The 17,486-nt window shown below is 45.8% G+C and overlaps 1 protein-coding gene across 3 annotated transcripts in view; it reads left to right on the forward strand.

Annotated features, from left to right (window-relative positions):
• LOC146813651 (phosphofurin acidic cluster sorting protein 2-like) overlaps positions 1-17,248 on the forward strand; it is a 1,059,532-nt gene extending 1,042,284 nt beyond the window's left edge. For all 3 annotated transcript variants that reach the window (XM_085610139.1, XM_085610140.1, XM_085610141.1), the window contains one exon: positions 11,827-17,248. In XM_085610139.1, the coding sequence (XP_085466265.1) occupies positions 11,827-11,942 (116 nt within the window). In that variant the 3' untranslated portion in view covers positions 11,943-17,248. The remainder of the gene's footprint in view (positions 1-11,826) is intronic.
• The last annotated feature ends 238 nt before the right edge of the window (positions 17,249-17,486 follow it).

Below are 17,486 nucleotides of genomic sequence, written 5' to 3' on the forward strand. Positions count from 1 at the left end.
AACCTTTTGTAATGCTCGATGTGGTATTTAGAGGAAAGACTCAGTGTGATACAAAAAGTGCGGTGACCATTTTCCAATAGGGAATGTTTTATTGTGCCTGTCTGCACGTAATGGCATGCTTACTTTGCCGAGTATCCAAAGTGATGTATTTCCTAGGTTGCTCCTGTAGATGTATTTACAAATGTGAATCCCTCACGAATGCGCACAAAGTGTACAGAGGCTCCGACGATCAATGGTCAAGGTTTGAGTATACTAGAATGGCATTACTGGCACCATTGACTCATTTATGCCATGTACTACATGTATACTCCTTACCCTGCTGGTAAAGCCTCTATGTTCTGGTGAGCGATCATGCAATCACCTTACTCCATTCTATAAGGTCATTCAATCCATTCTGGTCCACTCCCTCTTGGTAAATCCACCGTGCTTCCCTGTTACTCAGTCTGGATTCAATACTGTATTGGTCACCTGTGACTCTTTCAAGGACTACCCAGCGCACTTCTTGCGCAGTATGTTTTTGCGTTTGAAAATGTTGCACCAATTTGGTGCTCAATTTTCCTACACGAAGTGTGCTCAGATGTTCCTGTATTCTTGTTTTTACCTTCCTGGTGGTAAGGCCGATGTAGTGAAGCTCACAGGGGCATGTCAATCTGTATATTACATGCGAGGTGTTACAGTTGCTAAATTTATTTAGAAACCAGGTTTTGTTGTTTTTAAGAGTAACACTTTTGGTTGGTGATGTAAATACGCACACGGAGCAATTACCACATGGGTAATGCCCGGAAGGGATATTGGTTTCACGTGGACTAGTTTTGGGTCTAGTGTGGACCAGCCGGTCCCGAATGTTTGCAGACCTTTTAAATGCGAAACGAGGAGGGGGCATCTGCATATTGGTGGTACTAAGGAGATGCCAATGCCTCCGGATGATTTGCCTGATTTTCGTGGAAAGTGGTCCAAAAGTAGTGACCACTGGGATACATTCTCCTTTCTCCTTTTTGGTCTTTTCCAACAGGGCTGCACGGGGGGTGTTATATGCCCGGTTTTTAGCCTGTCGTATGACCTTCCTTGGGTAAGCTCGGTCCTGTAGCTTAGTAGCCAGGATGTTTGATTGTGTGGAGTATTCCTGTGTGGTGGAACAGTTTCGGCGGTATCTCAGAAACTGTCCCACAGGTAAGTTATCCCGAAGGGCCCTCGGGTGATAGGAGCTGTAGTGTAGGAGAGAATTTCTATCCGTTGGTTTATGGTGGACCGTGGTCACCAACCTGTCACCCTCAGCTAGGATATCTAAGTCCAAATAGACTGCTCTGGTTTTGCTTACTTCCCAGGTGAACTTTAAGCACTCATCTAAACCATTGAGCCAAGCAAGGAATTCATTTAATTCTTCCTCGGTCCCCTCCCATATACAAAGTATATCATCTATACACATCTATACCACATCAATACAGACACTAATCTCTTCCAGAGGAATATTGTCCTCTGGAAGAGACATATAGATGATATACTTTGTATATGGGAGGGGACCGAGGAAGAATTAAATGAATTCCTTGCTTGGCTCAATGGTTTAGATGAGTGCTTAAAGTTCACCTGGGAAGTAAGCAAAACCAGAGCAGTCTATTTGGACTTAGATATCCTAGCTGAGGGTGACAGGTTGGTGACCACGGTCCACCATAAACCAACGGATAGAAATTCTCTCCTACACTACAGCTCCTATCACCCGAGGGCCCTTCGGGATAACTTACCTGTGGGACAGTTTCTGAGATACCGCCGAAACTGTTCCACCACACAGGAATACTCCACACAATCAAACATCCTGGCTACTAAGCTACAGGACCGAGCTTACCCAAGGAAGGTCATACGACAGGCTAAAAAACGGGCATATAACACCCCCCGTGCAGCCCTGTTGGAAAAGACCAAAAAGGAGAAAGGAGAATGTATCCCAGTGGTCACTACTTTTGGACCACTTTCCACGAAAATCAGGCAAATCATCCGGAGGCATTGGCATCTCCTTAGTACCACCAATATGCAGATGCCCCCTCCTCGTTTCGCATTTAAAAGGTCTGCAAACATTCGGGACCGGCTGGTCCACACTAGACCCAAAACTAGTCCACGTGAAACCAATATCCCTTCCGGGCATTACCCATGTGGTAATTGCTCCGTGTGCGTATTTACATCACCAACCAAAAGTGTTACTCTTAAAAACAACAAAACCTGGTTTCTAAATAAATTTAGCAACTGTAACACCTCGCATGTAATATACAGATTGACATGCCCCTGTGAGCTTCACTACATCGGCCTTACCACCAGGAAGGTAAAAACAAGAATACAGGAACATCTGAGCACACTTCGTGTAGGAAAATTGAGCACCAAATTGGTGCAACATTTTCAAACGCAAAAACATACTGCGCAAGAAGTGCGCTGGGTAGTCCTTGAAAGAGTCACAGGTGACCAATACAGTATTGAATCCAGACTGAGTAACAGGGAAGCACGGTGGATTTACCAAGAGGGAGTGGACCAGAATGGATTGAATGACCTTATAGAATGGAGTAAGGTGATTGCATGATCGCTCACCAGAACATAGAGGCTTTACCAGCAGGGTAAGGAGTATACATGTAGTACATGGCATAAATGAGTCAATGGTGCCAGTAATGCCATTCTAGTATACTCAAACCTTGACCATTGATCGTCGGAGCCTCTGTACACTTTGTGCGCATTCGTGAGGGATTCACATTTGTAAATACATCTACAGGAGCAACCTAGGAAATACATCACTTTGGATACTCGGCAAAGTAAGCATGCCATTACGTGCAGACAGGCACAATAAAACATTCCCTATTGGAAAATGGTCACCGCACTTTTTGTATCACACTGAGTCTTTCCTCTAAATACCACATCGAGCATTACAAAAGGTTGACTGAGTAAATGATACTCAACTGGTATAATGGAAGGGCTAAACGGGAAGAACATTGAGTAAACTAACAACAATGTGGAGCCTCACGGCGAGCCTAGCCTTTATTTGCCCATTCCAAAATGGCGCTCCGCTTTTATCATCGATCTCCCTCGTTAGCGTAGCATAGTCAAATGACACTTTTTGCATCACACAGAGCCCCCTTTTCATACCACATCGAGCATTCACATCATCATAGGACGAAAAGCAGATTTAACAGATGACACATAATTCGTGCAATGGAATGGCTAGGCAACTATAATACGGAGTAAACTAACAATAATGTATATTCTCACGGTGAGCCTAACTTCCATTCGCCCATTCCAAAATGGCGCTCCATTTTCATTGATGAGCTCCCTTGTCAGCGCAGTATAGTCACATGGTACGCGTGATTACGCTTTTAAACAGCGCCGTGGAACGATCGTGTTGTTCCTGGGCTGAGTCAACGCCAGTTTCGAACAGTTACACGGTGAGTGGTGACAGATGGTGTGAGTCTGGGGGAATTGAACTTGAGACAGGCTAAGGAGTGGAGATTTGGATGTGGATTACAACGAGGTAGTGGGGAGAAGGTTGTCCATTTGGAGGGGAACAATTTTAAAGGGTGATGTTAAAAGCGAGGCACCGATTAACAATGATCTTCTGAGATGTGGAGGCATCACTTGAGACGGGAGGGGGACAGATCAGTATGTACCCACGAATGAGATATAAAAACGGGAACCAGCTTACATTTCTCATCATGTGTTATACATTACAGACTCACGTTTGGAGTGGTACAAGTGGTGCCTTGAACGCGCACACAGAGCCGCAAGGTCCCAAGGGTAAAGGTATGCCCATGTTGGGCTACATCCTGGTAAATATATGCCTTATGGGGGGGTCCTCAAGACTATATACGAGACTTGCCCTAATTTTAACAGGTTACCAACCTAGCCATGTTGTTGTGTGTGTGTATGTTCTCTTTTGTCTCCCACAGAATTGTTTTTAAACGACAAAGAAAGGTGCAGGGATAAATGAACAGACCCCAAGCCCTGAAGAAGTTACCGTGAGTGTGGTCCGATGGTAACGAAACATGTCGGCATTTTAACATACGAGCTATCACGCAGCTGAGAATAAAGTATGCAAGCCAGTGTGATTTAGCTCTTTCTCTGATATTAATATATATCACTTAGGGGTTTTTTGAGACGGTGCACACATTCTAGCACAGCTTCTCTTCCTTTAACTTTTTTCAATACACACCCTAGCACCTATTTAGTTCATCACTAGCATCATGCACAATTTCTTGCTATTGGAGTGTTGGTAGCTGATGATGAGAAATTGAGGTAGCAGGCGAGCACCATCCTGCTTAACCCTCTTTGGTGGCGCTACCGTGAGGCACCAACACTCCTGCTCACTCTTTTTTCACCACATTTGGGTGTGGGAGACATAAGGTTATTATACATAAATAGTCAATTTGACATTCCTCGTAGGCAATTTGTCTTTTTCTTCTTTTTAATGAACCACACCGTAGAATAGCTTAGACGACAGAATCGCAAGCTACAAATGAGGGTCTAATGTTTATGGCCAATAATCCGGATGTATGAAACATTGGTTCACAGTGTGAACAGGTCTTTGTTGTATACAATGCATTGAGTGGGGGATGACCTGTTCTCTGCCCCTTCAGCTCCTTTGTGTAGACTGCATGTAAACTGTGCCAATGCAGACACGTGCATGGAACACACTGTGAAACCGCATCTCCCCTTCACATTGCAGAGGGTCAAGCAGCCCCTCCTGCACACAGATGTGGCATGCCCATGATAAATCAATTATGACAGCGTGGACGAATGTAGGGGTAGTGACTCCCACTAACGTACATGTTGCCCATGTTGTGGGACTTGAGTCACAGGGGGCATCCCTGCATCATGGTGGTACATAACTGACCCCAAAAGGAGCCCTGTTGTCACCTCTAGGTCACAAATGGCATCCAAAATGGAATGATCTTGGACACATGTGAAACGCCGAAGAGTGGGATACCCTACTAACTGTGACACACAGAACTGACAGTTCAAATACGTGATACCCCAAACAGCCTTTCTGCAAAGAGGTGACACACCCACTATCCATGAACAAATCATAAAATCGTTAGCAGTACATGTCGCACTCACACTTTTCTGAGTGATGTGCCTGTACAATTGAGTGACATGCACTTAGGGAATGTCATTTTGGAATGCATTTATTTGCACATGCTGTGCCTGTGGGTATACTGTACTATCCCATGATTGCCAAGGACTGTCACAATGTGACGTGCTGATCTGAAGAAATTTGCAATGATGGTTCCCTGCAGGCTATTCCTGCTGCGGCTGCAGTGGGGTGTGGTCCACCTGCCTCATCTTCATCATCATCGTCCGGTGCTTCTGGAACTGGTATCCATGGGGCATTGCTGCATACACATATGTTGTGCAACACATAACATGCAACGATCATCTTGCACACGATGTCTGGGCTGTACAGGAGCCTTCCACCTGTGATGTCCAGGCACCTGAAACGTGACTTTAACACACCAAATGTGCGCTCCACGATGCCCCTGGTGCGTTTGTGGGCCGCATTGTACTGCCTCTGGGCCTGTGTGTTCGGGGCTCGGAGAGGTGTCATCATCCAAGCGCAGAGTGCATATCCCCGGTCACCTGTGACAGTGCAGAGCGACATGAGTCAATAGTTGGTTCTGCATGATGTATTCACAGGATATTAAAGTATGGGACCCCCTCTAGGAGTTGTATGAGGTCAGGGAGTAAGATGGGAATGAATATCTGAACAACTAGGACAAAAAAGCTCCCCTATGACCTATATCTCTTTACCAGTGATTGAATCTAATATGGGTTTGAATACATATGCAAAATGACACAATTACAGCATACAAATTCACATCTTAATTTTTTTCAAGTTTTTATTTATTATGCTAATTTACTTTTTCTTTTGTAATAAATGCATTTAATGACATCTTTTTTATATTGCTAAAAGTTTTTTTCCCCATTTTTTTATACAAACATTATTCCAAATTATTGTACAAAAATTAATACCAACATGTTAACCCTCAATAAATGAATCAATCTTATATCAAAACTCATTCATTCCCCACAGTCGTTCACAATCATACAAGACACATATACACATTTGGGTATAAGGAAAACACAGATGTAGAACGTTTCCAAAAACAAATTAGATGACCAAAACAATAAGGTCTGGACATACGATGGACACACAATGGACAAAAATGGAAAAAAACGTTTAGCAACTGCGCAGGCACACCCGCAAGGGATGGTGACTTGCGGTGCACTGAGATAGGGCCACGAGAGTTGAGCGGGTCTTCATTGATGTCCAAGGAGAAAGTCGCAGAGTGTTACGGGGGACAGTGGAAGGTGTCCATCCAGGGCATGATGCAGAGGGCAGAAGCAAGTAGAAACAGGCATTATGGAGGAGTTGAATGCTTGTCATTATCAGCTACATGGTGAAGACAACCCCCAGGCCATACACTCAGACGCCAACAAAGTTCAACGGGAGAGTGTCAATGACTCCCATGGCACAGAGTCAGTGGCACCAGAGCTGAAAGGGGATGCAGTTTGCGATGAGGCCTGTACAATGATAGAAACTCTGCAATAAACAAATCAAGACTCAGTTCCAATTGTGTGTCCTACTCGACCACAGAGAAGATTCCTGGTAGACGGAGGTGGAGGCACCAGAGCTGAGTGGGTGTGCACCCTGCCACGATGCCGTGTCCTGCCTGGGACGGACTGGATTAGATTTGTCTGAGGCCTGCTGGACCGGTGTGTAGGCCTAAGGCAGAAGTCTGCAAGGGCCCACAGACACGTGTGGTCAGAATGCTATGCACAGAGTTGGTGTCACCACATCGAGGGGAGTATAGGGATTTAAATGATGCCATGAATATGTACTCTGCCATCGTGTAATCAAGACTCAGTTCCAAATGTGTAACCTACTTGTCCGGTGTGTATGCCGGTGGAGTGCGTCAACGAGAAAGGAGTACTGTGGGCCTTGCTCGCAGAGGCCGCGATGGTCTGAGGAGGATGCCAAGGTTGCGGGCCTCTGGCTTGGAGCTAGCATAGGCACGTGGTGGGCACTCTTGCAAACACACCGGTGTCGGCAGGTGAGCAGTGAGGCCTGGATGCGCAGGGGCGGACGAGACTGGTTCGGGGAGCAGCGGCTCGGGCTGCGACAGGCGCACAGGATCACAGGCACCGTCGTACACGGCGTCGGCCTCGTGGCGGGCTGAAAGGCGCTGCCCTGGCAGACACGTTGGCCATTCAGGAAGAGAACAATGCCCAGGGCTACGTGCTTTTTATTCACACCCCTTCGCTAGCCTGGCGTACGCCGGGTAAGCCCACTCCGCACACGCTTACAGGGCAGACGTAACAAGCTACATTTCCGTGATCTTCCCCACTGGCTGGGGAAACGTGGTTGCGTCCACTGTCCACAACTCCATCAACACCAGCATTATATGTCGACATGGGTATGTCTGTGGTCTGCATACTGCAGTCTGTCCTGCACATCCACGCCACACTTGGCAATGTGTGCATTCTCATTCATGGGTAACTTGCCTACTTCGCACATGCCTGGTTGCCACCTACCTCCACATTCTGCTGGTGTGAGGCCGATGTGCCATGACGTTGGTGGCTCTTGTACATGGCTAGCCCAGGTGACCACAGTAAGTTGTGCTGTTGTGTCTGGTGGGTGGGCATGTTGTTTGGCATGTTGTATGTGGGTTTGTAACGTATGCATTGCCAGAGTTGTGAGTTGCATGATTGTGGATTGGAGGTGTGTCGTGTGTTCATTTGGTACTTACCAACAAGCATTGCATTTCCGTAGGTGCCACCCTGGGAGCGCCGGTTGATGATGGACCTTTGGAAGATGTATGAATCATGCACACTGCCTGGGTAGTTGGCGACATTGGTGAAGAGTCCCCAGTGGTCTACTATTGCCTGCACATTGATGAAATGCATGTGCTTTCTGTTGCGGTAATTGTGTGCATTGTCGGCAGGGGGCACAAGTAGGACATGTATGCAGTCAATTACCCTCAACATGTGCGGGAATCCAGCTATGGCGTAGAAACCTTGCTTGGTCTCCAGCTATTCCTGCGCAGTGTGGGGGAAGTATAGGTACTGGGGTACCAAGCTGATGATGGCATCTCGGACAGGTTTGAGGAACATGGATACGGCTGGCTGTGAGACTCCTCCGACTCTGGTGGTTGTTGGTTGGAATGTCCCAGAGCCCAACAGGTGCAGCACAGCCAGTAGCTTTGTCTGCGATGGGCTGTTGGTTGTCTGCTGTGTTGGTACCGTCAGCCTGTGGACAATGATGTTCAGGATGCGGAGGATGGTTGTCCTTTTGAGCCTGTAGTGGGCAATGACATACTCTGGTGTCTTTGTCTGCGCTGCCTCTGTGGTGGTCGGGTGAGGGGGGGGGGGGGAGAGTTGTCCGGGTGGTGAGGTGGTCCTGGGAGTGGTGGCGGTGGGTGTTGTGGCCCTGTTGGGGCTCCGAGCTGCATGATGTGTAGCTCCTTGGCATCTGTTGTTCTTCAGGTGTGGGTCTGGGCTGGGCTCCCTTTATGCTGCAGGTTATCGTCCGGCTTTGCACCAGGTCAGAACAGGTGTTAATTTCCTGCTGCTAACGTTCTTATTGCCTGTTTTGGGATCTTATCGCCAATGTGGCTCGTCATTGAGAATGTTGCGGAGTGATATTGTTGCAGAGTTTTGCTCGGGAACGCCTACTCTGCATCTCATTAGAGATAGTTGCCGGGGTCATCCATGGCTATGTTTTTTGCTGCTGCTATCGCAGGTAAACTGATGGTATCGGCTGTTAGCACCAGCTTGTGAATGGGGAGATGAATTTATTGCGACTTTGGCTGCGATAAAGTGCCGATAACTCGGCGATAGATCCTTGAGAATATGCCCCATGGATTTTAAACATTTTTTGTGAAAACTAGCACCTAAAAGATTAGTGTCAACTGTGGACATCTATTTGCTCAAGATTGGGTCAAAGTCGAACACTATGACTGATGTGATGGAGCGCAGTTCAGATTGAAGAAGTGGAATGGACCTGGTCAGCGGATACCTTCAGACTTGGAAAATTCTTCAAAAAAATGTTCTGAGAAAGTTAAGTTCAGCGGGGCAAGGCTGCAGGAGGTGTCCGAAGAGGGATCATTGTCACTGAATAGCCTTGGATCAAAGCTGCAGTGAACATTTCTATTTTCGGAGTTAGTCTCTGAGATGGAAGCCGAAAATGTCCAGCGAGATGAGGCACAGGGCTGTAGCCAAAGACAGTTCCACAATGCTGGTTTTCGCTTTTGTGAAGCACTGATGAAAAATGTTTGCTGCTGCAGAGAAGAACTTAGCGGGAGAAGCCACAAGGTCAAGCTGACCAGCGATGATAGGTGATAGGTGAGCAGGTTGGTCCCCGTCTCCTCCTGGTTCTCAGAGCAATTTTTGACCCAAAACCTTTTTAAGTATCCCTTTTGGATTTATCTATCTGGGCACCTTTAGCACCACTTTCAAGGGTCCAGGACTGGAGGAGCACCACTTGGAGGGTCAGGACTCACTCAGGCTGGGTCCAGGTGCGGGGTTCAAAATGGCAAGAGCCTTTTGTGTCCCCATGGCCCTGAACAGAAGGTCGGCAAACCAGCCGTTGTGAGCCACTTTAAAGGTCCTTAGACAGATGAAGATCTAGTCCTTGTCCAATGGCAGAAGGTAGCAGAGCAGCAGGACAACAGGGCAGCAGTCTAGCAGGGCAGCAGTCCTTCAGAGCGACAGATTTATCTACATTTAGCACTCGGTTCGTGCCATAAAAGTGATGTAAACCACTACAAAATGTTCATTTTTACTTTACTTTAAGTTTTGTGCTCAACAGTAGCCTGCAAGTAGCACAAACAGAACCAGTTGCTTTGAACACATCAGTGAACACAAATGTCACTGATTTTTTGCAGTACAACATACATGAGAGAAGACAACGGTACTGTAAAAACTATTGACATTTATTTATGTTTCAAAGCACTTGGTTTTCCTTGAAATCTGTTTCGTGTTTGTATTGGAGGGGGATATTCCAGGTATTTTAGAGTACGGGCAGCTCCGGTTTTTGTTTTGATAAATTTTGTGCTGCTTTGCATCAGGGTGGCCTTCCATGGCTGGTACATTGTCATTCTCGTGCAACCACCTGTGGTTTTGATGCAACGCCTTATCTGCTAACAATAGTAGAAAACATTTTGTGCCTAAAAATGACAACTTTTTGAGAGTGGTGTTAACTTGGAGAAATGTTTTTTTTTTAAAGTTTTTCAACTTTGCATTTACGCCGCACCGTCAGCACACATCCAAAGTGAGAAAAGGTTAAAAGTTTGTCTAGACATAATATTTTGTACTGGATGAGCAACCTTCCTGTACAAAACCTATGCAGCTGCACTGTCCTGTTCTCTCACGCAATACAGCCCCCATGAGGTTTTAGTAAATATACCTCCCCGGATCAGAGTTTATGCAACCTAAAAAATGTAATGTTCGTGCATCTGGCCCATAAGGTCTTTATTCAAAGCGGTTGTGTTAAGATGCCATTTCATCCATTTACTATCAGTGCAGGAGCTGGAGAGGGACCTCTCACGTACTGCATGTTACTCCTGTGTGCTTTAGTCGTTACGCCTGGCCTGAGGAAGGCCATACTCTACATACCATTGCGCTGTTAGCAGAAACGAAGGGTTTACCAGTAAACCACAAGCCTTTGAGAGATGAAGAAAATACTCAGACCTCACCCGTCAGTGCAGCTCAAGGCCACAGCAAGGTCACACGCTCCGGACTACTGCCAGCGCGTTCACTCCGGAATTGACTCCCTCTGGAAACAACTCCTTCCAAAACTACCGGGACTCTCGACTTAACACACGAGTCTCCACCTCCACTCGGGCCTTCGTTACCCGATCAGGATTCCAGCCACCACCCCCCGGCCAAGCAAGCCTGAGTCTTCGGATCGTACTCTGTGATCTATTCAGTACTCACGCAATTCTACGTGCTCGCACTTCATAATGTCCTGATGATGATCTTGTCGACCACAATTTCAAAGTTCCCTTAAACTGTAAAAATTACTTGGGTTCCTTTGATCTGTTTTTCAATGCGATGTAATGTTCTTACTGTCACTAAACACCTCACTTCACGCACTATCACTTATTTATGTGTGAGCACTGTATTCTCTCTGCAAAAATGAAAGAAACGGAAGCTACTCCATTTTATGATGTTAAATAAAATGTGATGCCTTCCTTCAATACTCTGTGTCCTTGCATACATTTCTGAACTGAATCCACCTTGGCTTCAGCATATCAGTGACTCCAATTGAATTAACTTCAAACTAAATACTTGTTACCTGAGGATCCTACTGACCTCACCCAGACCACTGTTTTGTTAAACTACAAGGCCACTGCGTAGGCAGAAAGTTTGGGGACGTGAGTTGAGTCAATTGGCATAAAGACCACTGTTGTATTTTCAGACAGATTTCCAGTTGTTATTTAGTTGGGAGATGGCTCCCGAGGCTGAGTCAAAGCGAGTGATATTTATGTGGGGTCTCGTCTGCATGACAGTGGTCGAGATTGGCAGCAGGGTAGGGGGGACCAGCAGAGGCACTTCAGGGCTCAGGGACCTCAAGGCGCTCTGTTGAGTTTATCCATCATTCTGAGTGGTGCCAGTTTCCTCACATGGTCCCAGACTCTGCCACTCAACCATGGCTGCCTGCGTAGGGAATCCACTGTACTTAAACCCTCCTGAAAACCCAACAAGAATTTGTAACCGTCCATTGTCTCGATCCCAAGTGCTATCATTTGCATTTTGACCACCCCCTTTTATACAATAATCCTTTCTGTTCTTATTTTTCAGTTTCCATCGACGGAGTTGAGTGGAATGATGTCAAGTTTTTCCAGCTAGCGGCACAGTGGCCTACTCACGTCAAGCACTTTCCTGTTGGCGTCTTCGGCTACACAAAGTGCCCATGACATCCGGCTGCATGTTGATTGACACAACTGTGACAAAGCTTCCAGGCCATAGAATTTGGACCAGCAGTGTTTGACACCAGCATCAAGTCCTCTTTTAACGCACGGAAGAGACTTCAGCAAAGGAGAGTGAGTTCAACAGGACCCGCGTCTTCACAGAACAAGACTGTGTGACCTGGGAGGATGCTTAACCCTGTGGACAGAGTGTACACTGCGTGACCATTGAGAAACTTCACTCTAATGAACTGTTACCCCAGTCTGACCCTGAGTACTAAGACTGCGCAAGAGTAGAAACAGAGTCCTGTGTCTTGACAGCTGTGTGACGGTGCAGTCTCTGATGTGAACATCCTGTGATGGTGCAGTCTCTGATATGAACATCCTGACGGTGTAGTCTCAGATGTGAACATCCTGTGACTGCAGTCTCTGATGATGTGAACATCCAGTGACAATGCAGTTTCTGATGGGAACATCCTGTGACTGCAGTCTCTGATGTGAACATCCTATGACAGCGCAGTCTCTGATATGAACTTCCAGTGACAGCGCAGTCTCTGATATGAACTTCCAGTGACAGTGCAGTCTCTGATGTGAACATTCAATGACAATGCAGTCTCTGATGTGAACATCCTGTGACCCCAGTCTCTGATGTGAACATTCAATGAGAATGCAGTCTCTGATGTGAACATCCTGTGACCCCAGTCTCTGATGTGAACATTCAATGACAATGCAGTCTCTGATGTGAACATCCTGTGACTGCAGTCTCTGATGTGAACATCCTGTTACACGCAGTCTCTGATGTGAACATCCTGTGACAGTGCAGTCTCTGATGTGAACATCCTGTGACAGCGCAGTTTCTGATGTGAACATCCTGTGACAGCGCAGTTTCTGATGTGAACATCCTGTGACACCGCAGTCTCTGATGTGAACATCCTGTGTCACCGCAGTCTCTGAAGTGAACATCCTGTGACACCACAGTCTCTGATGTGAACATCCTGTGACACCGCAGTCTCTGAAGTGAACATCCTGTGACACTGCAGTCTCTGATGTGAACATCCTGTGACTGCAGTCTCTGATGTGAACATCCTGTGACAGCACAGTCTCTGATGTGAACATCCTGTGATAATGCAGTCTCTGATGTGAACATCCTGTGACAGCGCAGTCTCTGATGTGAACATCCAGTGACAGTGCAGTCTCTAATGTGAACATCCCGTGACAGTGCATTCTCTGATGTGAACATCCTGTGACAATGCAGTCTCTGATGTGAACATCCTGTGACAATGCAGTCTCTGATGTGAACATCCTGTGACACCGCAGTCTCTGATGTGAACATCCTGTGACAGTGCAGTCTTTGATGTGAACATTCATTGACAGTGCAGTCTCTGATGTGAACATCCTGTGACAGCGCAGTCTCTGATGTGAACATCCTGTGACACCGCAGTCTCTGATGTGAACATCCTGTGACACCACAGTCTCTGATGTCAACATCCTGTGACATCGCAGTCTTTGTTGTGAACATCCTGTGAGACTGCAGTCTATGATGTGAACATCCTATGGCAGCGCAGTTGCTGATGTGAACATCCTGTGACAGTTCAGTTTGTGATGTGACCATTCCGAGACAGCGCAGTCTCTGATGGGGAACATCTTGTGATAGCGCAGTTGCTGATGTAAACATCCTGTGACACTGCAGTCTCTGATGTAAACATCCTGTAACAGTTCAGTTTCTAATTTGAACATTCTGAGACAGCGCAGTCTCTGATGTGAACATCTTTTGACAGTGCAGTCTGCGATGTGAACATCCTCTGACAGCCAGTTTCTGATGTGAATATCTTGTGACAGCCAGTTTCCTGCCTGGCAAATATATACTTGTTCTCATCAGAGGTTGGAAGGTCCTGACATCATCCTAAGCTGACCGGAGCCAGTGTGACACAAATCAATCCGTTGTTGCTCCTGTGATGACAAGGAGACCCCACGCAGTGGGGACAGGATTGCAAGCCAACTAATGTGCCACACTACAATAACTGTCAATGCTGGTGTATAAGACGAGGATAAGGCAGGCTAAAACAGCTCAACTCATCCACAAGACCCCATCAAGAGAAGAGGCTGGCACCACCCGGTGGTGGGTCCAACGCCACTGTGAAATGATGCAGACTCTACTGATGGGGATGGTGTCACAGTGACTTGCACCCGCTGGCCTCCTGTCTCTCAAAGTGTATCTCTTGGTGGTGTGTGGACCCCCCCTTCCCCAAGTACCTGTTTGTTGACATTGTGTAGAGTGTATTTGTTGCTATCACCCCACATTTTGACTGCCAGTGTACATACAATCAGTGAATGAACGTAACCGGCCAGCAGCGACAGCCAACAAGAGTCTAGCCACTGGAAGCTGGACTCTCTCAGGGGTGCTTGCGAAGTGCCGGTGCAGTGAAGCACTAGATTCCTACTGGAGATACACGAGGCATGTTCCTTGACTGTCACCTTACAGGGGATCGTCATCTGATATGGGAGGACGTTAAATTCATGGTCTGGCACTGAATCCTATACTGGAAATGGAATGTGAAGTCGAGATCAGCTGCCAATTTGTAAAACTTTAATTCTCACAATTACAGTTTTCCATAATAATGTTTATATATTTTTTAATTGAAGCATCTAAATTGTGACCAAGTTTTTGTCAATACCGTCACTGTGTACCATTTCTAATTACATGGGTCTGTGAGCGTTGCCGGTAAGAGAAAAAGAGCGCCATTCATGTTAATAGATGGCATTGTTTCTCCCTCCCGCTGCACTGGCACACTTCAGACAGTCTTGCACTACACACTGCGAGGCTGTGTTCATGATGGGAAGCATAGGTTTTGTGCTTAAAGCACAAAATACTAACCTTAGACATAGGTTAAACCTTTTCAAAGTTTGTATGTTTGCTGCACAGTACGGAAAACATGCAAAGTTGCGAGATTTTGAAGAAAAGCAAACTTTACTCCAACGTTACACCTGCGTTGAGGTGGTCCAAATTTTGGCTGAAAGCCTGGTCTACCATTTTAGTATTTATTTAAAACCTTTATTTTTCAGTTTTAGAGAACGCATTTCAACAGTTGGTTGCGTACTGTGTATACTACATGAGAGGTTGTACATGTGAAAGCATAAGTTCGGCCATCCAGCACTCAGTGTCTTCTCAAGGTCCCCCTACAGTGAGACACATCACTCCAAGCTTGCAGGTAAATCAACCAGTCAGTTTTAAGACTATATCCCACCCCTCGGCGGAGTTGATTCATCATGGTCTACCATTTTAGTAGCTTCTTTGCATCAACAGCGATGGGTGGATGCATGGGAAGGGTCGTGTACCACTCTTTGTGCGCTTCCTTGGCTCAGCTCTACTCCAAGTATGGTCGCATGGGAACTGCCATGTACCACTCTTCGTACACTTCCTTGGCTCATTTCTACTCCATGGCTGGCCGCATTGGAAGGGTCATGTGCCACTCTTCGTACACTTCCTTGGCTCAGTGCTACTCCATGGCTGGCCGCATTGGAAGGGTCATGTGCCACTCTTCGTACACTTCCTTGGCTCAGCGCTACTCCAAGACTGGTTGCATAGGAACTGCCATGTACCACTCGTCGTACACTTCCTTGGCTCAGCTCCTCTACTCCAAGGCTGGTCGCATAGGAACTGCCATGCACCACTTGTCGTACACTTTATTGGCACAGCGCTATTTCAAGGCTGGCTGCATAGGAACGGCCATGTGCCACTCTCGGTACACTTCCTTCGCTCAGCTCTACTTCATGGGTGGTCGCATGAGAATTGCCATGTGCCACTCTTCGTACACTTCCTTGGCTCAGCGCTACTTTGTGTTATTTAAGGGCTGATGGCCAATGCAAAACTTGTTTTGCCCTTGAAAATGAATCCTGATTCTCTAGTTAGCGCCAGGTTTGAATCACAAAAAGGACACAAAGTGCTAAGGATACAAAGTGCTTTTAAATCTGGCCATGATATCCTGCCAATGAGCCATGACAACCCTCCTTATGGATCAGCAGTGCTTTTAAAATTTGTGTTGTAGGGTTGAAAAGTTAATTATTACTCCATTTAAATTAATGGAGTTTAGTACTGCGGTCTCACAAACACGGGACTACAATTGGCGTCTCCATGTCATTGCAGTGTTTCTACAAGTGTAACAAGGTGTAGTGTTGGGTGTTGTGCCTGTAGTAGATGTTCATTGCTGATGATAGTGGGAAAGTATGAACTCTGCCCCCATTCTGTTTCTCAGGAACTTTCTGTTGCTTTTGAATCTCTGTTGAATGGCTGTGTTTGTTTGTTTTTCCATTTCTGAAGCATTGGCACTGTCCAGTGTACAGATCCCAGGAGCTGTCTCACTACTGACAAATTATTAGGAGGAAGTCATAGGCACAAAGTTAGGTACTTTGTTGTGCCACTGGAGAAGGGAAGGGTTTCATAGTGGAAATTTAAAGAAAAGAATGAAAAAGAAGATGGTATACATCTCAGATATTACAGATCAAAGAAGCACGTAGAAAGAGTGTAAACACGTAATATTGGATATATTGAAAGCAAGCAGTTCATGCAAAGAGATTGTAAGATGAGAACATATTTAAGCAGATGGAGGGAAGAAAACTTGCTATATACACACAATGCTAAAGGAATAAAAAAAAGGAAAGGGAATATGATTCCAAGTGAACCTAATGTCCCCCCCCCCCCCCCCCCCTGGAGAATTGTAGCCAGAAGTGGAGACAAGCATTTTTGCACTCTCTGCTTGTTTAGATACTAGCTGTCTATGAAAACCACAGTTCCAATAAAGAGCTAGAACGCTAACGGAGTCCAGAGAATGTGCAAGCACTGGCAGCCATACTTGAATCCTACACCTTCCTGTGCAACAGGCTGCATAGGACACGCAACGGGTATGCATAAGACAACTAGAGGATGTCTACCAAAAAGATTGCTTGTCCACACCTTAATCAGTTATATACATGCAAAACTGTGTTCATCTAAGAAGGTTGTATTAAACTGTGAAATCCATTAGTGTCTTAAATTATCTGCTGTTTTGTTCAGATAAGCATTTATACTAAGGGTATTTGATTTTTTTTTTAAAAACATGTATTGCTTGTCTTAGTAAGCAGTGTTTCTTTTTAAAGGTCTGACTATGTTGCAGTTTGGAGATGTCTTAGAAGGTAGAATGAAAATGAAGTATTTGCAAAGTTTTTAAACTAGAAACATCCTTAGTGTCCAATAGCCAAAGGAAGCACAAATGTGATTGTTTATTTTTTATATATGTGGACATACATTCAACATATTAAAGTACCAAACAGAACTGTTACATGAGCTAATATTCAGTTGAATGTGGTATAAAGATTGTCAAAGCAACAGGCACGTTTTCTTCAGACGAAGGGAGAGAAAGCGCTTGTTGCTTTGGTTAAGAACTAGTGAAATTAGTTTTGATGAGACATGAAACTCTAATTTAACTCCCTAATATATATAATAACACTTTTGCAGCGAGTCTTTCATGCAAACACATCACCAAAAAGCAAGGGATACACAGAGTGAAAAGAAAGGAT

This window comes from Triturus cristatus, chromosome 6 (genome assembly GCF_964204655.1).
Source record: "Triturus cristatus chromosome 6, aTriCri1.1, whole genome shotgun sequence".
Lineage (NCBI taxonomy): Eukaryota > Metazoa > Chordata > Amphibia > Caudata > Salamandridae > Triturus > Triturus cristatus.